General features: G+C 50.1%; 2 protein-coding genes across 5 annotated transcripts; one reads left to right on the forward strand and one right to left on the reverse strand.

Annotated features, from left to right (window-relative positions):
- The first annotated feature begins 4 nt into the window (after positions 1-4).
- On the forward strand, positions 5-21,646 carry KIF1C (kinesin family member 1C). Of its 4 annotated transcripts, XM_016141982.2 has the most exons (24): positions 34-216; positions 769-818; positions 1,878-1,998; positions 2,244-2,376; positions 2,794-2,870; positions 3,205-3,384; positions 4,037-4,102; positions 4,486-4,664; positions 4,752-4,863; positions 5,313-5,390; positions 5,550-5,615; positions 5,704-5,779; positions 6,268-6,346; positions 6,547-6,692; positions 7,449-7,618; positions 7,799-7,878; positions 8,009-8,084; positions 12,851-12,930; positions 13,787-13,881; positions 16,719-16,802; positions 17,219-17,405; positions 17,543-17,615; positions 18,265-18,879; positions 20,416-21,645. In XM_016141982.2, exons 4-24 carry the CDS (start codon positions 2,271-2,273, stop codon positions 21,094-21,096), a joined length of 3,306 nt encoding a protein of 1,101 aa, XP_015997468.1. In that variant the 5' UTR covers positions 34-216; positions 769-818; positions 1,878-1,998; positions 2,244-2,270; the 3' UTR covers positions 21,097-21,645. The 4 variants fall into 4 exon arrangements, with proteins under 4 accessions (XP_015997466.1, XP_036078706.1, XP_015997469.1 ...); XM_016141980.2 differs by lacking the exon at positions 769-818 and having other exon boundaries at positions 5-216; positions 20,416-21,646; XM_036222813.1 differs by lacking the exons at positions 769-818; positions 3,205-3,384 and having other exon boundaries at positions 33-216; positions 20,416-21,646.
- Positions 21,647-24,427: 2,781 nt separating this feature from the next.
- On the reverse strand, positions 24,428-24,760 carry LOC118603864 (60S ribosomal protein L35a-like). The gene has a single exon (XM_036222823.1). The coding sequence runs from the start codon at positions 24,758-24,760 to the stop codon at positions 24,428-24,430; it is 333 nt and encodes a 110-aa protein (XP_036078716.1).
- Between the last annotated feature and the right edge of the window lie 675 nt (positions 24,761-25,435).

A 25,435-nucleotide genomic window follows, 5' to 3' on the forward strand; every position in this document is an offset into this window, starting at 1 on the left:
CCCCAGCTCGCGCTGCCCGGGCGGGCGCCGGCCGCTGGCGCCGCTACTGCTGCCGCCCCCGGGGCGCGAGTCTGCCGCCCGCCGCCCGGGGACCCGGCGAGGGGCGGGGGCAGCCCCGAACGGGCCCCCGATCTCCCTTGCTCCCGTCTCACGCTTCCCGGAAAGTTTGTCCCTTTGCACTCTTCAGAGCTACTCCGGGAGCCCTGCTGCGACGAGGTGAGAGCTGGGGAAGAGGGAGGTGAGGGAGGGGACGCCCGCGGAGGAATGTGCCCCACTGGGGGGCGGGGAGCCGGGGTCCAGGTTTGCACGACCCGGCGGGGGCCGGCTGGCCGCGAGAGCCAGAATCATGTGCTGTTTGTCCCGCTGAGGCGCAGAGAGGTGCCAGGCCCCGGGCGGCCGTCGATTGGCTGGATAGGAGGACAGGGTCCGCATGGCCTCCCTGAAAGGCCGGGTCGCGGGCCTGTGTGAGAACTGCTGGGCGGGCAAGGTGCAGGTGGCCCGAGGCCTCCTTTTGGGTGGGTCGGCCCCACCCCAAGTGCGATTCCTGCCTCTACGCCAGTGCTCCTTTACGCTGTACCGGTAGACCCCTATACGTATTTTCTAGTCCTTTACCTTTGCTGTGCCACCCCATTCCCCGCCCATTAGCCGCTACGGCATCACCATTGCGTGTCCCCACCAGTGTCCCCTCTCTCTCCTGGTCAGGGTCTGGGGGTCACGGTTGTGCTTCCTGAGAAAGCCTCTGATTTCAGCTACTCCCTTCCTGTCTAGGGACAGACCAGCCCTCTCACTCCCCCGCCCTGGCCAGGAAAGCTGGTGAGGTGAGACCCAGCAAGACAGGGGCCACAGAAGGGGGCCCAGCATCCCTGATCTCTCTTCACAACTCTCCACCCTGCTGTCTGTGGGTGTGGGCTGCTCAGCCTCTTCTCCTAGGGTGTGGGCACCTGATCACCCACATTCCTTGGCTCCAGCCTGGCACCTTCCCCAGGGCAGTGGACGCCATACCTCTAGCCGCAGGCTGGGATTGGAACCTGCCTGCTTCCTTTCCCTTCTCTGCCTTTTCTGGCAGACAGACCCCAGTGCTACCCTCCCTTCCCCATAAAGACAGGTATTCTGGCTCCCGCAATAGAGGAGGCCTGGGGTTGATGGATGCAGGATGACCCCACCCTCCCCTACCCATTGTCCTGGATTCTAAGGAGGAAGTGCTGGGGGCTGGGCAAGGGGTTTGGGGCTACCGGCCCTGCCCTGTGGATCCCAAGTCCTGGGCTGTACCTCCAGCCCTTGGACTTTGCCCATTGGCAATACCTGCTCCTGTGGAGGTTGTGGGCCCTAGGTGGGAGCTAGTTGCTACTTCTCCCTGGCTGACCCTGAGGGGGAATTTTTGGGTAGGTTTTATGTTTGGGATTTTTTCTCCTCTTGTTTTTCTTCTGGGCTCCCAGTTTGTGCTCTTGCCCAGGAGCTCTCCTCCCTATCTGTTTCTGTGTTTGCTAGCCTATGAATCTCTCCCTCCTTACTCCCATTATTTCCTTCCTAGCATGACCTCTCTTGTGTCTCCTTTTCTTGGTGTCTGTGATATCCTGCCCCTCCTCTCCCCTCTTTTACCACCCTCAGTGCGTCTACTCCTGAGTCTCTTTCTTTGAATTGCCCTCTGTCCAGCCTCTCTTTCCATTCTCTATCTGACGTTAAGTACACTTGTGAGTGATGAGGAATAAAAATATCACTGTCTCTGCCCTTGGATTCACATTGCATATGGCCACTCCAAAGAGACAGCTATCCTTACTTTTCTTAACGTTGCCCCCACCCTTGTCTTCCAACCTCAGAACCCCAGACACACCTCTGGAGCCACAGGTGCTTCCTAACCACTCTTCCCCCACAACCAGGGTTTCCCCCACAGCCCCAGCTGGCGTGGCCAGGCCCCAAGTGTAGGATGGGGCTCCCCCTACGAGGGCCGGTGGCAGCCAGAACTGATACAGCCCCCCTGGTCTGGGGCCAGGACGACAGGTAACTCTGGGGTAGTAGGTCAGGTCCCCTGCGATATGGCTAGAGAGAGAGAGAGAAACAGGAACACCTTTGGGAGTCACCGAGGAGAGTGACATTGGGGAGGAAGGGCAGGGAACTAGGAACTGGGCTCTTGAGGGGCTGGGTAGCTGAGGAAGAGGGATGGAAAGACTGTTTCTTGGGGGAAGCTGGGAGGCAATGTCTGGATCTCCCCAGCAGCTCTAACCTCTCGTGTCTCTGTCCTCCAGCTGAGGAGGGTGGGAGTATCTGGAGCCATGGCTGGTGCCTCAGTGAAAGTGGCAGTGAGGGTTCGGCCCTTCAACGCCCGTGAGACCAGCCAGGATGCCAAATGTGTGGTCAGCATGCAGGGCAGCACAACCTGTGAGTGAGTCCCAGGGGCCTGGCTGGGCACAGGCAGGGCCGGCCAGGTCCACCACACAGGCCAGTCTTGCTGGGCTGAACCAGGAGGAGGGCTGTGCCGGGCACAGAGCAGGTGCTAGCTGTAAAGGCGGGGGTTGGGGTAGGCTGGCCTTTCTATGCTCCCAGTCCCTGGGAGGGGAAATGTTGGCCTGGAGCCTTCCATTGCCCAATCCAAGGAGGCAGCCCAGTGGGGGGCGGATCCTAGGAAGCCAAAATTAGCTTTGGTGGCAGGAGGGGGTGGGGAGTATTAAAAGGGAGAGATGAACTAGGACAGAGGAGAGGAGTCTGGTACCTGAATTTGGGGCTTGTTGGCAGTGGGCAGAGGTTGGGAGTACCTGAATTTGGCCTGCCTTCCTTTGACCTCTCCTTCTCCCTCAGCCATCATCAATCCCAAACAGAGCAAGGATGCCCCTAAAAGCTTCACTTTCGACTACTCCTACTGGTCACATACTTCGGTGAGGTTGTTGGGCTGGGAAAGAGCTAAGCAACGAGGGATAGGGGATTTAGGTCCTGGGAGGGGGCACTGCTGGGAAATAGGACCTCTAGGGGATTTGTTGGAACTGGGGTGGGCAGGACCTTTAGGTTGTTATTGGGACCAGGGTGGGCTAATAAGTACCAGCAGGAGACTGGATAAGACCCTCAGGGATGATGAGGACTGTGAGGGGTTGGGAGGACACATAGGACCTATGGGTAATCAGCGACAATGGGGGAAAGACTCCTGGGACCTAGACACTAAGGACAAAGTCATCTAGGGCTCCCGTTGTCTTTCTCTACCCCCTTTTCACCCAGGCTGAGGACCCCCAGTTTGCATCTCAGGAACAGGTGTATCGGGACATTGGAGAGGAAATGCTCCTCCATGCTTTTGAAGGCTACAACGTGTGCATTTTTGCCTATGGGCAGACCGGGGCTGGAAAATCCTATACTATGATGGGGCGACAGGAGCCAGGGCAGCAAGGCATTGTGCCCCAGGTACACACTGGGACCTGGCAGGGCAGGGGCATCATTAGCTGCTTCTAGGCCAGGGGTCTATGGATTGTGGAGCAGAGAGCTGGCTCTCTGAGGCCCTTAGTGACAGGGAAGGTGATGTGGGATAGGGGTTGGCTGCAACCTAGACATCCAGGTCCCTTTGGGGAGAGAGTCTTTGCCCTCACGAGAAGCAATAAGGCTCAATGAGAAGAGCCAAAGCTTTGATATCAGAGATCCTTGGCTTTAAACCTTGGTTCTATGGCTTTGCACATTGATTCTACTACTTACTACTTACCTGGCCTCATAATCACTTGTGAGTGTACTTCCCCAGGCTTGTGTACTATAGCTAAGGTGGTAATTATAGAAACCAGTTGTGAATAACTGAGAGTTGGCTATAATTCTTCCTAGCTGCGCAGTGTAGTGGCAGTGCACACAGACTCTGGAGTTGGGACGCTTGGGTTTGCTTCCTGGCTCACCGAATACTAGAATGTGACCCTGGGCAAGTGTGAACCTCTCTGAGGTTGCTGTCTCTTCTGTAAAATGGGAATGACCCCTTTCTCAGGGCTGAGGTTAAGGTTCAACAGGAACAGGGCCTACCTTGGTGCTGGGTACCACAGATACACTATGAACAGCAGCTTCTCTGTGTCCCCTTTAGCTCTGTGAGGACCTCTTCTCTCGTGTTAGTAAGAATCAGAGCTCTCAGCTTTCCTATTCTGTGGAGGTAAGTTCACCTCTATATGGGGTATGGGGAAGAGGTGTAGTGTTCTTGGGTAAGGAGGAGTAGAGCAGAATGATTAAGATCAAGAACAGTTTCCAGAGTCAGACAGCTTGGGATCCACTTTGCCAGTTATGAACTGTAGCTTTGGGCAAATGATTTCATCTCTCAGCTGTTGAGTATGTTCATTGGTGAAATGATAATGATGGGATCCCTGTCCTAGGGTTGTTGGAAGGATCAGTGAGCTTTCATATGTAAAGTGCTTAGCACTATGCCTGGCATCTAGTACATTAGCTGCAATCATTTGTATCATACGCAGTGGAGTGTAGAGTAAGTTTCATCATCAGTATTTTCTAGCTTGTTACTACTTCTTTGCTTCTTCCACTCAGGTGAGCTATATGGAGATCTATTGTGAGCGGGTACGAGACCTCTTGAACCCTAAGAGTCGGGGCTCTTTGCGGGTCCGGGAGCACCCCATCCTGGGCCCCTACGTGCAGGACCTGTCGAAATTGGCTGTGACCTCCTACGCAGACATTGCTGACCTTATGGACTGTGGAAATAAGGCGCGGTGAGGCTGACCAACAGAGTGGAGGGAAAGGGAGCCAGGATTAGGAAGGTGAGAGGCATGACCCAGTGACCACTCCCTTTCCCCCAGGACTGTGGCTGCCACCAACATGAATGAGACCAGTAGCCGTTCCCATGCCGTCTTTACTATTGTCTTCACACAGCGCTGCCATGACCAGCTCACTGGGCTGGACTCAGAGAAGGTAGGACACCCCCCCACACACACCTGTTAATAGAGACAATGATGTCATGAAAGGGCCTTGTATCTTCCTCCCTGCCCACACTCGGTTCGAGTGCATTTGTGGGGGTCCATGGCCCTCTCTCTTCCTTTCAGATCAGTGGAACTATCTGTTTGTTTGTATGTCCTTCTTACTAGACTTCTAAAGGCAGGGCTTGGATCCCATTGTGTCCTTTGTCGTGGTACACAGTGGGCATGTAAATATCTATAAACAAATAAATGAAGCAGTGGATGACTAACCAGCCCCTCTCTGTTGTCTTCACAAATTCCATTTCCTCCTGTCTTCTTCCCTCTTTTCTTCCTGGCTTTCTCCATCCCTTGATAACTGCCCGATTCCCTTGCTGGTTGTTCTGCTGATTTATCTGCCCCACCCCACTGACCCCAATCACGTCCTGCCTCTTTCTTCTGACCCAGGTTAGTAAGATCAGTTTGGTGGACCTTGCTGGGAGTGAGCGGGCTGACTCTTCAGGGGCCCGGGGCATGCGCCTGAAGGTGAGGAGGCTTAGAAGGGATGGAAAGGGGCAGTGCTGGGGGCTGTGTGCAGTGGTCTGTAACCCTAACCTGAGACTCTGGCTGTGGTGAGAAGGAAGGGGAAGTGGATTGGAGAGGGAGAGTAGAGCCTCATTCTCCACATTCCTCATTCTTTTCCAGGAAGGTGCCAACATCAATAAGTCCTTGACTACTCTAGGGAAAGTGATCTCTGCCCTTGCGGATATGGTAAGACCTTGTAGTGGGAAGATAAGAGGCTCTGGGAAAGGGGACATGGGGTTGCCAACCCTGACCCCTTACCGCTTCCATCCCCTAGCAATCAAAGAAGCGGAAGTCGGATTTTATCCCTTACAGGGACTCTGTGCTCACCTGGCTGCTCAAGGAGAATTTGGGTGAGGGGCTCCCCTCTTTTTCTTTCTCTTTGCCAACCCTGCCACCATCCCACTACCCACCTCGATAAGTCAGACAAATCCCCTTACCATCCCTAGAATCTCAGTCGTATCATTGACTTTCCCCCGACCTGAGGAACATGCTTTGAAGATGTCCTGATGCTGAAATCAAGGCTACATCCTGCCTCCCAAGCCAAGAGCCTCACCAACCTGGCTACCCATAACTCCTCTCTGACTCCACACCCACTACTGACTTTGTCCTCCTCCCACTCATCTCTCACTATCCCCCAGATATCTGATAACCCCCTGACCTCACCCCTGCTCCCTCTGACTACTGGATTTCATGGTTAGCTCCATAACTTTTAGCTTCCCCCACTATATTGGAAAATGACCTTTGCAGACCCCTACCTGGGCCCTGATGCCCCCTGACCCAATCTGACTTTTCTTAAGACCCAGCCTAACTCAAGCTTTCTTCTCATCTCCATGCATAGGTGGGAACTCACGCACAGCGATGATTGCAGCTTTGAGCCCTGCGGACATCAATTACGAGGAGACTCTTAGCACCCTCAGGTGGGGCTCTGGCAGGGTGGGGCAGCACATGAAAAGTGCCAGGGGCCTTCAGAGGCTGGTAGCTCAGGACCCTGCTCATGAGACAAGGTTGATCCTTAGCTGTACTCCAATATTTTAAAACCTGGGATAGAGAGAGAAATAGGCAGCAGACCAGGATCATCTGTGTTTGGGCCTTACCAATCACGATCCTCCTCACCCAGGTATGCTGATCGTACTAAGCAGATCCGCTGCAATGCCATCATCAATGAAGACCCTAATGCTCGTCTGATCCGAGAGCTACAGGAGGAAGTGGCTCGGCTACGGGAATTGCTGGTGGCTCAGGGGCTCTCAGCCTCTGCTCTTGGAGGTAGGGCTCCAGAGTAGGGACAGCCTGTTTCAGTCTTCCTCATCTGCCTTTGTCCAGTCCTGGAGCCAGAGAGGAACCACTGACCATGAAGCCCTTCATATTCTCATTGACAATGGATACTGATATGGAGAAGGGATTTATTATGCCTCGACAGAAATTCTCGTGAAATGTTAGGGGTTTAGTTGACTGTAAGCTTAAAAACAGTCAATAGTGGAATGGTTTCTAAAACATAATGCTCAGCCTCACTAATACAAAATGGAGTCTGTTTTAGAAGATGTAGAATCTATTGAATGTGTCAGGTGTGTACTCCCTGTTCAGACTTGGGGTCCATCCCTTTGAGGATAGTTAGGATGCTAAAGGGCACAGTGGAGGGAATAGGGTGTCAATTCTTGGGAAGAAAAAGATATAGTAGATGTGATGTTTATGTTCCCACGTTTGACGAGTAGGCTCGTGAAAGAAAAAGCAGTGTAGCTGCTCCAGTCCCAGAGGGCAGAACTAGAAGCAATGGGCATATGTAACATTTCTGAGAATGCGAGTCTCTCTAACAATGGAAGGAACTGGCTGCCTTATTCGGTAATGAGCTCTCCACCTCTGGAAGGGAAACAATCAGAGACTGAGTGCCCATTTGTTAAAGCTGCAGTAGGAGGGCTTCCTGCTTGATGTCTTCTAAAGTCCTTACAGACTGGTTTCTCCGAAACCTTCTCTATGTCTCCAATCAGCTCCATCTTTCCTTAGCCTCTTTCTTTGACCTCCCAGGCCTGAAGGTGGATGAAGGGAGTCCCGGAGGTGCTCTGCCAGCTACGTCTTCTCCTCCTGCCCCAGTTTCACCCTCATCTCCCCCCGCACACAATGGGGAACTGGAACCATCATTTTCCCCCAACGCCGAGCCCCAGATTGGGCCTGAAGAGGCCATGGAGAGGCTGCAGGTGGGAAGCTAGAGCTGGCCAGAACTGGGAGCCTGGGGACCTGGGGGCCTGGGGGCTGATGGGAGTGTAGTTTTCCAAAACCAGGATCGAAGAGGAAGAAGGAATCTCAGGAGCAGTGTGGCTCCCACAGTTGGTGCTTGTCTCAGACTATCCTGATCCTTGTCCATCTCGTGCCTTCAGGAAACAGAGAAGATCATAGCTGAGCTGAATGAGACCTGGGAGGAGAAGCTACGCAAGACAGAAGCCCTGAGGATGGAGAGGTGTGAGGATCAGGAGTGACAGCTGGATCCCTGAAAGGCATGGGAGTGGGGAGGGAAGGTCAGTCTCTGCAGGGCAAGAGTTCATGGGTAGCAATGATAAGACTAACATTTGTTTCTTCTTGGCCTGCAGAGAAGCGTTGTTGGCTGAGATGGGGGTGGCTGTCCGGGAGGATGGGGGAACTGTGGGTGTCTTCTCTCCGAAGAAGGTAAGTGAGTGGTTGGGTGAAGAGGCCCAAGGAGGCCTAGGAGTCTGGATGCTTAGAAAAGAGAGTTGGGGACAGGAGGGTGATAAGTTCTAACTCTTACCTGTGAGGTCTCTGAATTGTTCCCCCCATCACCTCTGTCCCCACTTCTGCCACCTCTTCTCTATGTTGTCTGGCCATCCTTGCCTTCTTTCTCCCTCCATCTGACAGCTGGAGAGGCAAGTGTTCAGGAAGTGACTGTGTCCAGGGACTCTAGGGACCACAGAAGGATGACAGGGCCCCTGCTGTTATGGGGAGTTCAGGAGCTACTAGGTGTTTACAAATATAATCTCACATGCATGTGTATGTAAGTTCACATGTAGAATTTACGTCTGGATTTGTAAGACACTGGTTACAATGGTTACCCCAGTAGAGAGGGAGTTGACCCAGGAGATTGGAGGTTAGTTGGAGTAAATATTTACTCACCGTATACTCTTTTATGTCATTTGAATTATATACTCTATACATGTGGTACCTAATTAAAATGTTAGCTAAAAAATACATTATTAAAAAGATAACTTGGGAAAGCAAAACTGATGGGAATATAGGAGTAAGGACCGAATGTTGATTTAAATGCAGTGAGAAGTTTAAAGATAGTAGCTTTAGTAGTCTGGAGATAGATGGAAACTGGTTTCCTGGAGAAGATGGTTTGGAAAGTAGAGCCTGAAAGGTGGTGTGGCCCCCACGGTAATTGCTTGTGGGGGCCACACCATTGGAATTTGGAGGTAGAGAGGAGCAGGGACAACATTAGATTAAGCAAACACGGGGAAGTGTCAGGGAGTGGAACACACCAACACCTGTCATGTGCCTGTTCTGTAGTGGGTGCTTGGTAAATCTTTACTGAGAGGAAGGAAGCATGGCAAGAATGATATTCAGAGTCTTTAGCATAGGGACAGACTAATCAGAAAGGACACTGGCCGTAGACAGCCAGCATGGCCATACTGGCAGTGCATAGTGATAAAGAGATGATGTGGAGGTTAGTTTGAGTGAATCAGGAACTTCCAGTCCCACTGGAGAGCTAGCCACGCCTTTCTGGTCCACCTTACAAAGCACAATAGGATTAGGCCCTAAGTCAGATACACTGTGATTAGGGAAGACAGGGTCATGGAGGCTGCTTGGAAGAGGTGGTAAATTTTTGGAAAGAGGCCTCTCCTGGTTTCCTAAAGTCAGGACCATCTGGGAAACAGAGCAAGCAGGGATTATTGAACAGGGATCTGAAAAGAGGAGAGAGGTTTGTTTTGCTTGGTCCAAGTCACAGTGAGGAAGGGAGGGAGCTATGGGGGTGATGGAGGGCGGCAGGTCAAGCTGAAAGACCTGGTTTGTGGCTGAGTACCATGGGTCCTTCTGAGGTCTGTATCTCAGGGAGAGGCTACAGATGGCTCTCACTATGGCTTGCAGTCACCTTGGGGTGCCTGGTACCTGAAGAGCTTCCACCACAGTTAAAGGGTTGGAGGCGGAAAGTGGTGAAGAAAGTGATGGGGTGGGCGTTTTTTCTTTGGAGGTCTCCCCCTGCACAGGGATGCTACTTCCTGAAGCCCAGGGACCAAAAAGAGGGCAAGTTGTTTTGTTTTATTTTGTAATTATTCTCGTAAAGGTGATGAACACCAGAGAGAACCTTCACATAGTGCTGGGAGGTGCGTATAGTGGAGTGGAACTGTCCTTCCTTTGCACCGTCAGCTTCCCCTCCCAGAGATAAGCCCTGTTCTCAGTTCTTGATGTCTCTTTTTTTTGGAGGTAGCCTATGTACACACATGCATGGGTTATATATAGTTAACCATATGTGCACACATGTACACACACACACACACCCGCCTCTTTGTAATAGTAATGGTTGCCTACTAAATACTTCTCATGTAACAATGTATTGGAATTCTGTTCCTTCTTTTTCATGGTATCAGAATATTCTGTGCTGTAGATGTTCGATAATTTACTTAGTTTCCTACCGATAGTCATTTAGGTTGTTTCCCATTCGTTAACACTATAAATAATGTTACAACATATAGTCTTATAAATAGGTCTGTTATATGTAGAACAAATTCCTAGAAGTGAAGATTTGAGGTCAAATGGTAGCCATGTAAAATTTTGATCTGTTTTATCGAAGTGCCCTCCAAAGATTATAACCATGCTACTTTATACTCCCAAGAGCAATATACAAGAGAGCCCAAATTCCCTCACCCTATTCAACTTTCTGATCTTTGCCAGTCTGATGGGTTAAAAAGGTGTCTTTGGGTAGTTTCCTTTGCATTTTCTCAAGATGATAAGGATGAACATATTTTCATGTTTACAATGCATGTGTGTTTCAAGAGGGAAATGGGGCCTCACAAATGGAGAAATGGATTTGGTGGGAGTGGCTCCAACCTGGGAATAGTGGGGTCAGGAATTGGTTCCTACGGGGAAAGCTACAGTTTGTCTTGGAGAGAGCCAAGAGCTTTAGGGAAAGCCCCTTCTTCTGGGACCCCTACTACCCGGCCTAAGGACTTCTTAAATAGGTGATTTTCAAACCTGGCTTGGAGCTTCCTTCATAGGGGCTGAGAGATGGGTTGGGCAGGACCAGAGTCTGAGTTTCCCATCCCTGGCCTCAGCGTGAGCAGCTCTCTGCTTATCTGCTTGACGTATTAAGCTTCTAGGTAAGGTTTCATTTGAACAAAGCATTCCAGGGCTGAACAAAGTTTGAGAAGCACTGCCCTAAATCATGTCCCCACTCCCAAGGGATGGATCACTTCCTGCTTCCAGAGCCCATCAGTGTTTGCCATTCTTGACACTGCAGTTTTGGGAGGCATGTGAACATCCCTCAGGAGAAGAGGAAGTGTGGCAGCAGTGATCATTGGGTGCCTGGGTGGAGGGGCAGACCCATGGATACACATTGTATCTGTCATGGACAAAGCCTTGGGATCACTGTTCAGGGAGCCCCCAAAGAAATATGGAGCCCGACTACAAGCTGTTTTCCCTACACCCTGGGCTTTCCTGCCTCTGTGCTGTTGTCCATCTCCTTTTCACCTGGAACGATCTTCCTTCTGCATGTCCACGTCGTCCTCATTTTCAAAGACCAATTCCCATACTGCCTTTTCTATGAGGTCCTTCTGAGCTTCCACAGTTCCTCACTTTATTCATCTTTGCATGTGAGCCCCACCCAGGATATGGTGGCACTCAACTCCTGGGAACAAATGAGTGAATGAACGAATGAGCTAAATGAGGGTGTGAAAAGATCAGCAACTACTATGAGGCATCAGCTTCCCACTTGTAACAATGTTCTGTTCCAAGTCCCATCTCCCCAAGTTGACTCTGATTTCCTTAATGACTGGATAGCAGCATCTGGATTTGAGTCATTTCCAGCCCTGTCCAGTACCTCATAAAATGGGGGCAGGGGATCTTGTGTTCAGTTGGAAGGCTTAGGAAAGCTTCGTGGAGGAAGTGGCATTTGAGAAAGACCATGAGGGAAGTGAAGGATTTTGACAGGTGGGGATAGGAATGGGGCTGGGAAAGGAGGCTCCAGGCAAGGGAACATGGGTAGCAGCTCACAGGGTGGTCAGGGATGCAAGAGGTCATCTTCTGGAGTGAGTGCTCAGAAGTCCACTGGGTGGGAGCACAGAAGGGCAGAGAGGGGCCTTGGAAAGGAGCTTGGATAGACAGGCTGGGGCCCTGACGTGGAGGAGGACCAGGCATACTAGCGTAAAAAGCAAGCTTAAGTCAACTAGGCGTGAGGTGCCAGCTGGAGAGTTCTGAGAGGAGAAACATGACACTGCCATGGTGTGGTGTAAGCAGGAAGATGGGAGACCCCTGAAGATGGGAGGAAATTAGGAAGGCCAGCAGCAAGGTGGGCCGAGGTAGCAGATGGTAGGGCGGAAGACTTCCCTGGCCTTGGCAGCAGTGGCATGGGGTTGTAGAGGGAACAAGGCTTGTATGCTGCCTAGAGTTACATGCCTGGGGAGGGTGGGAGTGTCACAAGAGAAATAGTGGTCAGGAAAAGGTAGTTTTGGGGGAGAGAATAAGCTGGGTTATCAGTGAGGAGCAGCATAACAATTAGCCAGCTATGTGAGTAGATTCGGTCAGGAAGACCTTGACAGGGACAGTACCAGGTGACTGCTGCTGTGACCCTGGCCTGTGGTAAAGCAGGCCTATGGACTGGCAGTGGCCAGGGAAGAATGGGGAGTCTGCTATGAGAAACAAGTCTATTTGTTTTATGTGCTTTTGAATTGAACTGACACTTTCTAATTTTTAATTATAATTGTGAAAGTAATTCAAGAAATCGAAGTTAGAATAAAAGGTGGGAAGTACCAGCCCCTACCCTAACCCCGTCCCCTCTTTTATTCTCCAGAAGTGGCAAGATACATTTTAAAGGAAGAAATGATGAGACCTGGGGACAGAGGGAATACAGGGAAAGCAGAGGCGAGGGCAGGTAGATTCTAAGGTCTCTAGTCAGGGAGATGGGTGGATTGAGGTATGTCCGAAGAAATGGGGCCCTGGGAAAGTTGCTGACCTGGGAGGGGGCAGTGGGTAGGGCAAGTTTATAGGCCCCTTGTGTCTGGAGAGAAGGCGGGTCAGGTGGTTCTGAAAGTGATTGGGATAGATGGGAATAAGGAGGATGGGAAAGTATGGGAGTGGGAGCAGCCTGCAGTGCTGGAACCTACCTGGAGGATGTCTGCTGAAACTCCTTCTCTCCCTTCCTCTTTGTGGTACCCTCTGGCTAGCTCTCATGATCTCTCCTGTGACCACCTCCTTTCCCACAACAGACACCCCACCTGGTGAACCTGAATGAAGACCCCCTGATGTCAGAATGTCTACTCTACCACATTAAAGATGGCGTCACCAGGTAGCATTTACTAAGGGTCCTGTGGGGCAGCCTCTCCTTTTGGGGTGTGGTTGCAGAGGGACGGCCACATTGGTGACTCCTTTTCCCAGTGACCTCACTAGAGACTTCACAGCCCTGCTCACTCTCGGGCTTCCTGAGTTATTGCTGAGCCTGGTTGCTCAGCGGCCGTCCTGCCTCACCCACCACTGTGGTTTGGGTCAGATGCCTCTTGGGACCAAACTGACCCAGCGCTTGTGGCGATCGCTCCTGATTTACTGGGGCAGATGAGTGGGTTGGAAACCTAGACCACAGCATTCTTAGCTCTTAGCACCAGTGCCTTGACTTCGCTTGGTGGAACCTTCCCAGGGGTGGGGGGAACATATCCCGGGCCCCATGCTGTTGAATGCTTACATGGCAGATGGCTTCACTGGCTAATGCTAACGTATCCCTGGGTCTTGATGCCTCTGAGGTCACCTCCTGGATTTAAAGGGGTGAGGGTGCTTCTTCCTGTCCCACCACAGGCATTTACAGCTATCCTTGGTAGGAAGTGGACCCTCAGGGTGATCAGCCCTACAGGTGGGTGGGTGACCCTCGCAGAGGGTGTCCATTCTACTCTAGGTTCCTTTTTCTCCTCTGCTTTTAACACAGTGACTAAGGACAGGGGCTTTGGAGTTGAACAGATCTAGGCTCAAATCCCAGCTTCACCACTGTATTTGTGTGATCTTGGGCAAGTTACTTTACCTTTCTGAGCCTCAGCTTTCCTCATCTGTGAAATGTAAATTACATTTGGCCCATTGAGCTGGATGAACTTGTGTTCAGAAGGATCTTCACAAATATCTGGCACATGCTCAGAATATGTCGGCCATTGCTTCCCCAGGGTCGGCCAGGTAGATGTGGACATCAAGCTGACTGGGCAGTTCATTCGGGAGCAACACTGTCTGTTCCGGAGCATCCCTCAGCCAGACGGAGAAGGTAATATCTGAGGGAGTGAGCTACTCTGTAGAGTGGCAAGACAAAGAGAGCGACAGGTCTCATGTTCTTCCCCACACACTGAATTTGGCACTGGGTTTGCACGCATGTAAGAGATGTGTCCTCACCCTCACAGGGGCTTTGAGCTCATAGTAAGCGGTTGGGGAATATCAAGGGCCCAGCTATCTGCATCCACCCTGAGAGTGCAGAATGCTGCAAGTGGCAGGGAGTGGCGACAGTCCCCAGGGCAGAAACAGAACACTTGGTATGCCAGAGGGTGAGATTTTAGCAATGAGGAGATCCCACTCTCTTCCTTGATTTCTTACCCTAAGATAGTACCCTGCTCATTTTTTATGAAAAGTTCTATTTGTTTCAATGGGCTGTCTGTATTTATCTCAGGAAAACATGCTTATCTATCCAGCTATGACTGCAATGGTTTTTGGAAGTTAATTGCCCCAAGCATCCCTGTGGTTCCCAAACTTTCAGAGACTTTTAGCCCTTGTATGACCAGAGCAGCAGAAATTTTTAGGGATTGCAAGCTCTAAGGGTGAAGGTAGTAGCCTGACAGCAAAACAATACTCCTGTGGTTCAGGGTGTGTTTTGAGGTCACCATTTTGTTATGGTTCAGTTGTTTTAAAAAAATGGAGTGGTATGGGTCCAATTAGGCCTAAGCAAAGTTGAGCTCTGGGAGATGAGCTGGGCAGGGTGGCAGGAGATGTTAAATATGAGCTCTCCATCAACTTGAGTCCATGTATTATGCCTTACAAATCTGGAAGGAATGCCTAGTCTGATGCTTTCGAGGGCACAGAGGGATGGGGTGTGCAAGGTGGCACATTCTTAAAAATAAGAAAAGATGCTGTCATGTGGCTTGCTGCTCGGGTTTAAGGCATGCACTTTGGGCTTTAGTTGGTTCAGGGTCAGCAGATAAATGTAGTCATTCTCATTCTGGTCTGGTACAGGTCCTCGGTGGCAGCAAATGCTTCCGGCATTGTAGGCTGACTGTTGAATTGGTTCAGCCCAGTGCATTATTGCCTAGTTCCTGTTCTGTGGTTACCTCAAGCCATGGGCTGGGGTGATACTGAAATCATCCAAGAACTACAGAGTGAGCCCACCCACAGGAGCTGAGACTGTGTTTGGGAGTGTGACAGGCAGGCATGAAATAATTTTATCACAATAAAAGCAGCTTATGAGTCTGTACCTCTAAAGGTTCAGTCCATTTGGGTCTCTTCTTACAGGAGATGTAAGCTTGACCAAAGAGGCAGAAATGAGGTGGGTGTGAACCTAGAAGAATAATTATTACTGACCATCTACTTTGTGCCTTTGCTTTTTCTCATGCAGCTCAGGTGAGGGAACTGAGGTTCTTAGGGGTTAGGGAATTTGCCTAAGACCAACAGCTAAAAGATGGCAGAACTGTGTTTGAATACAGCACGGCAGGCTCTGAGACTATGTTTTGAGCTCTGCCCTGGGCTGCCTCTGTACTGATCGCTGTGGGTTCATGGACATGGAGAAGGCTGCCCTGTCCAGCTGGAGCAAATCTATCTCCTCTCCTGGCCCCAACGTCAGATTAACTCCTGATTTACTCGTTTGTTGTCTATCTTACCAGTTAGAAGTGAGTTCTGTAAGAACAGGAATTTTGGGTTTTATTTTTATTGTATTTGCATGACCTAAAATAATAGCACTTGGCAGATGGTAGAGGTGCAGTATATTTGTGGAATGGATGAATGCATTTTGAGGCATGGTGAGGAATCGGGGTGGACATAGCCTTATTCCAGCCATGCAGTTGTCTCCTCGTCCACCTTCTGTTCTGTTCTGGGATATACAGTGATGCCTCAGTTCTTCTGTCTTCTTTCTCTTCTCCATCGTCCCTGCCCCTTGAAATTTGAGGCTTCCTTCAAGTATCTGCTCAGAAATGACCACTTTGCAATAATATTTGTAGTCCTCTACCCCTAAGCCGAGTTTTTCTCTGCTTTCTTTGTACTCCCAAAGTATCAGTAGTCCCATCTCTGCCTTACCTTACCATCCACTCTGGCTTCTTTATTACTTCTAATATAAATAAGAACTCACTTTTGCATATCACTTTATTTGAGCTTTCAGCCACTCTGTAAAGAAAGCTTTTATTATTCCATTTTACGGCTCACAGAAGTTGGGTGACTTGCACAGTGTCCTTCAGCTAAGGAGTCACAGGACCTGGATCTTTGGAAGGAGAGCTCCCTCTGACAGTGAGGCACTGCTCTTCGAGGGCAGGAAGCCGCCTGCTGCATCTTTTGTTTCTCAGCAAGCAGCAGTTTGGTGATTTGTACAGAGAAGCACTTCAATTAGTGTTTGGGTTGTGTTGACTTTATCTTGTCCTGTGAAGACATTGATCTGTTGGCTATGGTTTGAGAAGATTAGTCAAGTGGCATTTTGCAAGATGCATCAGACAGAAGTGGGCTAGGAGTGTGCTGGAGGAATCCAGGCCAGGGATAACGTTAGTTGGAAAGGAAGGAATGGACATCTGGAAGACAGAAATGATAGGGCTTGCTGATCAGTTGGCTATGAAATACGAAGCCCCCTGAGAATTACTGATTTTCTAAGCTGCTGTGGGGAAGATGGTGGTGGGTGAGTACAGAGCCCCTGCAGAGGCTCCTGGGAATTTTAGCTGGGGCTCTAATCCTCCTTCTGCTCTTCCTTTCCCTTGCTGCCTGCCACCAGAGGGGCCATGGCACCCCTGACAGGTACTGGGGGTGCGGTGGAACTGAGGGTGCATGTATTTTTTGATGGGGAAATGCAAGATGGGAATCTGACCATAACCCCCCTTCCTCCAGAGTCTAATTGCTTGCTTTTCTCTCTCCCTCCTTCAGTGGTGGTCACCCTGGAACCGTGTGAAGGAGCCGAGACCTATGTCAATGGGAAACTTGTGATTGAGCCACTGGTGCTGAAGTCAGGTAGAGAAAGTATTATAGAATGAGAGTGCTGAATATGGCTGTGGGTAGGAAGTCCCAGAGTAGAGCTTCCTGAGTGAATCTTAGAGCAGCACCCAGAAATCAATAGATAAAAGCATGGGGATATGAAGAACTGGCAAGTGAAGATAGAGCAGTCAGGTTTTGGTTTCTCTTGCTGTACTAGGGAAACAAGAAGAGGATGCCAGCTTCCTCTTCTTCTCTCAACTTCCTCAGGGACAGAGTGGTTCCTGGGGTCAGCTTGGGGAACCTGGCTTTGACTGCCCTCAGATTTAGAGTGATAAGAGAGATGGTGTCAGGGCCCCTGGGATTTGTGGGCAAGACCCCTATATACCTTGGGCATGGGGATTAGTTTGCTGCTATGCGGGACTGAGTCTACTTTTCCCTCCTCCCATCTCTAGGGAATAGGATTGTGATGGGCAAGAACCACGTTTTCCGTTTCAATCACCCGGAGCAGGCACGGCTGGAACGGGAGCGAGGGGTCCCCCCACCCCCAGGACCGCCCTCCGAGCCCGTTGACTGGAACTTTGCCCAGAAGGAGCTGCTGGAGCAGCAAGGCATTGACATCAAGCTGGAGATGGAGAAGAGGTATCAGGAGAGGGTGCATGTGCCCTGGGGCCCTTTAGATTGTCTCAGCTGGGCCCCCAGCCCCCAGTATCCTCCTGTTGCCAGAGACTCCATAGAAGTTGCTCCAGAACTCTTCCTCCCTCCCTACTCATTTCCAGGCTGCAGGACCTGGAGAATCAGTACCGGAAAGAAAAGGAAGAGGCTGATCTTCTCCTGGAACAGCAGCGACTGGTGAGGGGTCGGCTAGAGGGTGCAGTGGGGCACGCAGAGGCAGGAGATGGGCTGGCAGGCACAGGAACACTGCCGCCTGACTCTGCTTTTGGTTTATGCTGTCTGAACCAGAGTGGGGGTGTGCATGGGCATGTGGTGTGGGGGTGGCGTTTAGGAGGAGACAGTGATGAGAGATATGTGACGGAATGGCGGAGGGGACACTGTGTGTGCAGAGCACTAGAGTTCCCTCCAGTGGACAAGGGCTTCCTGGAGTTCAGTTGATCCTGTGGTACCTTTATGATTTTTCCATAGCCAATACCACCTGTACTATTAGTTACTTAAGACTGTTTTTTCACCTGGGCTTTTACATCACAAACCTAATCCTGAGGAGTAATACACATGAGTGAAATCTAGACTTGGTATAGCTATAGCTTATACTTATAGGTCACTTTCTCTGTGCTAGTCACTGTTTCCCACACTTTGTGTACATTAACCCTCAAAATGTACCTGTGAGGGAGATGCCATTGTCATTTTCATTACATAGAAAAGCAGAAGTTAAGCAGCCCATTCAAGGGTTCAAGGTTCTGACGGGCATTTCCAGTGTTGTTTGGACATAAGGGCTTTGGGATGTCCTTAGCCCTCTTCCTGTTTGCTCTCTTTCTGGCCCCAGTATGCAGACTCTGACAGTGGGGACGACTCTGATAAACGCTCTTGTGAAGAGAGTTGGAGGCTCATCTCCTCCTTGCGGGAGCAGCTGCCACCCACAACGGTCCAGAGCATCGTCAAGCGCTGTGGCCTGCCCAGCAGTGGCAAGCGCAGGGCCCCGCGCAGGGTGTATCAGATACCCCAGCGTCGGCGGCTACAGGGCAAAGACCCCCGCTGGACCACCATGGCTGACCTGAAGATGCAGGCAGTGAAAGAGATCTGCTATGAGGTGGCCCTGGCCGACTTTCGCCACGGACGCGCCGAGATTGAAGCCCTGGCCGCCCTCAAGATGCGGGAGCTGTGTCGCACCTATGGCAAGCCAGAGGGGCCTGGAGATGCCTGGAGGGCTGTGGCCCGGGATGTCTGGGACACAGTGGGCGAGGAGGAAGGCAGCGGAGGTGGTGGTGGCGGTGGTGAGGAGGGAGCCCGTGGGGCAGAGGTGGAGGACCTCCGGGCTCACATCGACAAGCTGACGGGGATTCTACAGGAGGTGAAGCTGCAGAACAGCAGCAAGGACCGCGAGCTGCAGGCCCTGAGGGACCGCATGCTCCGCATGGAGAGGGTCATCCCCCTGGCCCAGGTAGGGAAGGCCCTGGCCCGACTTTCTCCGTGCTCTTCTTTCTTCCTCGGTTCTTCTTTTCCGGAATCTGAACCTTTCACCACAGAGTCCAACCTCCTTCTCTCTCTTGCTTTCAAAAATTTTATTGACACGTATCAGCTTTCATCAGTATAGGGCACTAACTGAAAATGTAAATTCTTGGGTTCCACCCACACCTGCTGAATCAGCATCTTTGGGGATGAATCCGCATTTATGATAAATAACCAGGTGTTCCTGAGGTACAATAAAGTTAGAGAACCACTGATACAAAGTGCACAATTCTTAAGTTATCGCTTGATGAGTGTTCACATATGTGTATATTAGGTACCCCTCCCTGTCAGTGACCATTTATTCTGTGGTAGCCACTGTCCTGCGCACTTTTCCTGTGTCATCTTGTTTAATCATCACAATAGCCCTGTCAGTGGCAATGTTAACCACCAATCCTTGTTTTGCATGTATTCACTTAACAAATATTTGCATGCCTACTATGTACCAGGCATTGTGTTAGCTACTGGGGCTATCCAACAGAATTTTTGCTGTGTTCCAGCTTGCCTTCTCATGGGGGTCGACAGGCCGTCCATCACAACAGCTCACGGTTGTTGAAGGCTTCTCCAAATGCAGCTCCCGCGCCTCTCCCCTCGCTCTCTCTACGCATGCCCTTCTGGCTTCCTTGCTATTCCTTGAACTTGCTGAGCACACTCCTGCCTTAAGGCCTTTGCACCTCCTGTCCCCTCTTCCTAGAATGCCTTTTCCTCTGATAGTCTCACCTCCTTCAGGTATTTCCTACAAGGATAACTTCTCAGTGAGTCCCTTCCTGGCCATTCATTGCAGCCACCCCACCTGGCCTCCAGTTCCTCTTCCTTGTTCTTTTTTTCTCTATCTGAATATATATAATTTATTTAAAGCATGTTATGTAATTTATATATTTATATGTAAAATAAATAATACATACTAGGTATTTAACTGTATACACTTAAGTTTAATTTTCTGTTGAAGTATGATATATATACCATACTACGTATTTTTTTTTTTTTAACTAATTTATCAACTGTCTCACTCCACTAAAATGATGGCAGGTATTTTTCTTCCCTTTTTGTTGACGGCTGTATCCCCGGGGCACACCATTTATTCAGCAATATTTGCTGAGTGCCTACTATGTACCAGGCACTATAAACATTTTACATGTCTAACTCATTTAATTTTTAGAACAATCCTATGCAGTAGCTACTCTTATTAACATCATCTTACACATGAGGAGTCTGAGGCAGAAAGGTTATAAGCCAAAGATCCAGGCCACACAGCTGTGAAGTGGCAGACCAGGACTGAGCTCAGACCACCTGACTCCCAGGCCTGTGCTCCTAAACCCCTGTTCTTCTAGCTCCCTGAATTTGGAACCACTTCAGGGACCCCTTGACATCCTGCTCCTCTAGGGCCTTCTAGCTTCTCCCAGATCTGCCATGCTCAGGACTCAGCTTTCCTCACATCCCTTCTCTTTTTCTCACTCCCTCTCCCACCCAGGATCATGAAGATGAAAGTGAAGAAGTTGGTGAGGCCTGGGTCATGCCTCCAGGGTCAGAGGCAGTAGAGGAGGAAGCCCCCAGCGACCGTGTGCCCTCAGCCCGGCCCTCCTCACCACCCCTGTCAAGCTGGGAGCGGGTGTCTCGGTTGATGGAGGAGGACCCTGCTTTCCGTCGTGGCCGCCTTCGCTGGCTCAAGCAGGAACAGTTGCGGCTGCAGGGACTGCAGGGATCTGGGGGCCGGGGTGGGGGTCTCCGCAGGCCCCCAGCCCGCTTCGTGCCCCCTCACGACTGCAAACTGCGCTTCCCCTTCAAGAGCAACCCCCAGCACCGGGAATCCTGGCCAGGGATGGGGGGTGGGGAAGCCCCAGCTCCACCCCAACCCCCTGAAGAGGTTACTCCCCCACTGGTCTCCCCTGTCCGCAGACCCCCAAGTCCCCGAAGGTCCCACCGTCCCCGCAGGAACTCCCTAGATGGAGGAGGCCGTTCCCGGGGTGGGAGTTCAGTGCAGCCTGAACCCCAGCACTTCCAGCCTAAAAAGCACAATTATTATCCCCAGCAACCCCAGCCATACCCAGCCCAGCGGCCCCCAGGGCCCCGCTATCCCCCATACACTACTCCCCCACGAATGAGGCGGCAGCGCTCAGCCCCTGATCTCAAGGAGAGTGGAGCAACCGTGTGAGTCTCACATCCTGGGTAGAGAGGGCCTGGCAGGGCTCCTTGCTGGGAGGAGAGAAGATGCCGACATGCTGCTTCCCCAGAAGCCCTGGGGCAGGGGGGCCCTAGAGATAACATAGAAGGTCCGAGTATGTGCTAGGTGACATGGGGGTGATGGGCCGGAGGCTGAAGGAAGGAAGAGGGCACGGAGTTGCCAGGAGCAAACCAAAGTGAAGAAAGCAATGGGAAGCTGCCTCGGGGCTGTTCCTTGCAGAGGGGTGGTCCCACAAACGCTGCTATGGGTGGGGTGGGGGCTGGGTTGCTGTGTAGCCAGTGTTTGACTTTCTTTTCAAATGGGGGCAAAGGGGAGAGAACCTGGAGGGAGGCGCGTTCTCCCCAGCCCCTGTCTGTCTGTCTGTGGTGGTTTCTGTTTCCAGGGAGGCGTGGCAAGATCATAAGTCATTCTCCTCCCTTTCCAGGCCTCCTGCTATATTTGGAGGACCTGTCTGGTTTCTGGTTTGGCTGGGGTCCCATGAGGATGTGGGACCCTTCAATAAAGGATAGCATACAGAGAGCTTGTGGCTGGTGGTTGTTTGGTTTTGGTTTCTAATGGAGGTGTAGATTATATAAGTGAGATGCACAGATTTTTTAGTGAGTATCTCTATTTATACATAGGTATGCACCCATGCAGTCACCACCCAGATCAGGATATGAGAACATGTCCATCTTGTTTTTCTGTACTTTCAACATCAGGTCTTCCTTCAGAGTGCATAACCATTCTTTATTTCCTGTCTTTCATTTTTGCTTACTCATTGTCTCCATCTCTGCCCCCAACACCGCTATCACTGTCCAGGACAAAGCAAAGAGGGAGGGATGAAAGGAGGTAGAGGAAATATGGGTCTGCTAATACCCAGCTGGCTGTTCCTAACAGAAAATAGAGGGGTCGGGGGTTGGGGGCAAAGAAAGGCTCTGTCTCATGGAATCACTTAAGTCTTGGAAAAGTCTCCCTGGTCACCAGTTCCCCAGGTTGTGTTCCATCTTGGATGTGTTCACCAGTAAATGTGTTGGTCCAGCTGACTGTACTTAATTGATTATTTTCATCCTGTTTCTGTTCCTGCCTTTGGGCAGGGTGAGTGCAGTATTCCAAGTAGTATTTTGTCTTAAGCCTGTTTTCAAGAAGGATGCTGCCTGCTTATAATGTTCTGGCTTGGAGGAACAAGCCCATGGCAATGCAAGATAGTAAAGGTTTTGCAGGTTAGGTTGTATCCCTGCTCTACCTTTACCTTGTCAAACTCTGGAATCCCCATGTTTTCATCCTGTTCTAGGGAAAACACTTCCACCCACTTGAAAATTTGAGCTGCTTCTCTGCAGCTTCCTGACGTCAGTCTTGAGGTGCAAGCAGCCAAAACTGCAGACATTATCCTAATTGCAGCCAAACCACAGTTCTGAGCAAGGTTTACTCTTGGTTTCTGCACCCTGATGGCCGACGACCTGTATTTTGGCGCCTTTGACTGCCAGATCTAAAGGGACCTGTTGACAGTGACCCAAGATCTGGACTATAATGGATAGTTTGGTGACAGTGATTACTTGAGCAGTTTATAATGTGGTCAAGCAGAGTAAGTGTAAGCAAGGAGATGATAGAATAGGAAATTCTCTGGTCAGAGCAAGCCGAGTGGTACAGATGGCGCTGTGGGAGTTAAGATGGGAAAGATAGCTCATTAATTTAAAGTACAGTTGGATTGTTTTTCCCTAAAGACTGTCTTATGTAAATGTATCTACCATTTTAATCCATTTCTCACTTCCAAATTAATCTTTTAAAATGTGATGAACTTTAGATTTTATTTAGAGAAATGCTTCCTAATCTCTTATCTGTGCTACATGCCAGCATATCATCCTTAAAACAACCCTGTAAAGTAGGCCTCTTTTTGTCCACTTTTCAGATAGGAAGACTGAGACTTAAATAGATGAATGAGTTTCCCAAGGTCATACAGTTCTTAAGAGGCAAAGCTAGAATTCTAACCCAAGTCAACCTGACTGAAGCCCAGACCCATCTCATAACTCTGAGACATCAGATATCACCTTTCCTTCTAGAAACCATGTTGCCTTCTCATATTAGGTCTTCTCAGGTATTTCACAAGTCTGTCTCTAGTTTCTGGCCTCCCCCAAAGTTGCCCTGCGAACAAGTGAGAGTCACTATTTTGGACCTCCTCTAGAGTCATGGGCAGGCAGGAGTCACAACAACAATCTGCCAGTTTTATCTCTCACTAAATTTGGACATTTGTACAGTTTCACTGTTTCCTCAGAAATTCCATTTGCTTTTCTCCATTTCTTGGGAGGCCTCTCCTTTTGTTACTCATTTGGATTTTTTGATCTTTCACCTGGAATTTTTGTATCTTGAGTACACTTGGGGATCCCAAGACATTTTTTTAACAGTATTTTTTATGCATTTCTATATTCCTAGCTTCTAACTGGTGTGAAATTGTTCTTTTCCCTTTTAAAGATTTAATGTCAGCAGCTACTTGAGGACATTTTGGTTCAGGTGGACTGTGACTAGATTCTGCTTGCCATTTCCAAAGACCTGCTATTCCTGCCAAATCACAAACTCTGCTTGTACCATCATCTAATTCCTTCACTTGGAGTCTTTGAAACCCTGAACTTCCTGTACCAGTAGAGTTAGAGAACACTCCCCAAATCAGGCTGGCTTTAAATATCCCACTTAACCTAATTTGGCTCATAGCCTCTCGCTAGAGCCCTAGTATTCTTTGCTGCTTCATTAATATTTCTGGCTACCCACTAAGGTGGGCTTAATGTTTGCCTCTCTCCAGGTCAAAGGCTAGCAGCCTCTGCCTCATTATGCAAGTTCCCACTCCTGCCCCCCACTTCTGTCTCTTGAAAAGCAAGAGGAGATTGTGGCATCATCTGGATATATGTCTCATCTAAATTTTTGGTCACCAGATGGGTGTTGTAGAAACTACTTTTCTCATCCTTGAACAATTCTACAGTTGCAGAAGCTGACATTCATCTGCAATGTCCCTGATAGCCTTTGCAATGAGGGTTCCCACCCTAAATCCCCCAGTTTTATTCTTGTGCCTCCCTCACTCCCTCACACCCTGGAAGGACTATGTTTTTAGATACCTGAGAATGCCTTGACCTGAACTCCTATAGCTCCTAGGCTGTAGCTAGGTTCCTGCCTGATACCCCATACACATGGACTAGCTTGAAAAATTTTCATGCCTAACAAGCTGAGCTTTAAAAATGACCATGGGAACTGTTCTTGATGTGTGTGTGTGTGTGTGTGTGTGTGTGTGTGTGTGTGTTTTAACAGAACAAATCCACTTTATTTACTTCAGATAAGCTTAAATCCGTGAGGGGTACAGCATTACACAGATTCTGTGTCCAATGCCCTTAGCAAGAAGGTTGCTTCGGAATTTGGCACGAACCATGCCACTGTTTCCGTGAGCATGAGTTACCTTTCCCCAGATTACCCTGGTTTTGTTTGGTTTGCCACCAGGAGTCACCATGTTGTTCTTTGCATTGCACACATAAGCACATCTCTTGCCTAGATAAAACTCAGTCTCATCTTGAGTATAAACACCTTCGATTTTAAGAAGAGTGGCGTGTTCACTCTGGTTCCGGAGACCCCACTTATAGCCAGCAAAAGTGGCCTTGGACCATAACCTTCCAAACATATTTGTCGTTTTAGAAGTCCTGTTCTCAGCAGGCCTCCACAGCCTCCAAGATGGTGGAAAAAGCTGTTCTGGGTGTTCTTACAGAGCCTTAGCTAGAGAGGAGAAGCAGTTCTCCCTTCTTTGAATGCAGGGCCCATCCCCAACAGGTTAGGGCTGCAGTCAACCTTTGGAACACACAGACCTGGGTTCCAGCCTAGTCACTGATTAGCTGTGTTGTTTGGGTAAGTCACACCCTCTGGGCCTCAGTTTCCTTCTCTGTAAATAGGACTAAACCAAATGAGACAATACATACAAAGGGCCTAGCACATAGTAGGAGCTCAAGGTTGGTACCTTCCCTTTTCCCTTATTTTGAACTGGAAATGAAATCTTGGAAAAGAAAGGAAGAGCCACAAAATGAGGACAGGTCCCAACAGGCGTCAAAATTCCAGCTCAACCTACTGTTCCTGACATCCCTTACCCACCAAAACTTCTAACCCAAGCCCTGTTGTTCCACTGTTGTCCACCAGGAGGGGGAAAAGCGCAGGCTCCCTCACCGGCTGCTTTTGCCTGGGCGATCACAGAGCGGCAATGCGCTCATGAGTCTACGAGGGGTGGGGTGGAGAGCATGCGTGGAAGTGTGGGTGTGGCGCGGCAGCAGCCTCTGGCTTTCCCCTTCCGTGTGGCGGGAGCTAGCTG

Source organism: Rousettus aegyptiacus, unplaced genomic scaffold, assembly GCF_014176215.1.
Source record: "Rousettus aegyptiacus isolate mRouAeg1 unplaced genomic scaffold, mRouAeg1.p scaffold_m13_p_6, whole genome shotgun sequence".
NCBI lineage: Eukaryota > Metazoa > Chordata > Mammalia > Chiroptera > Pteropodidae > Rousettus > Rousettus aegyptiacus.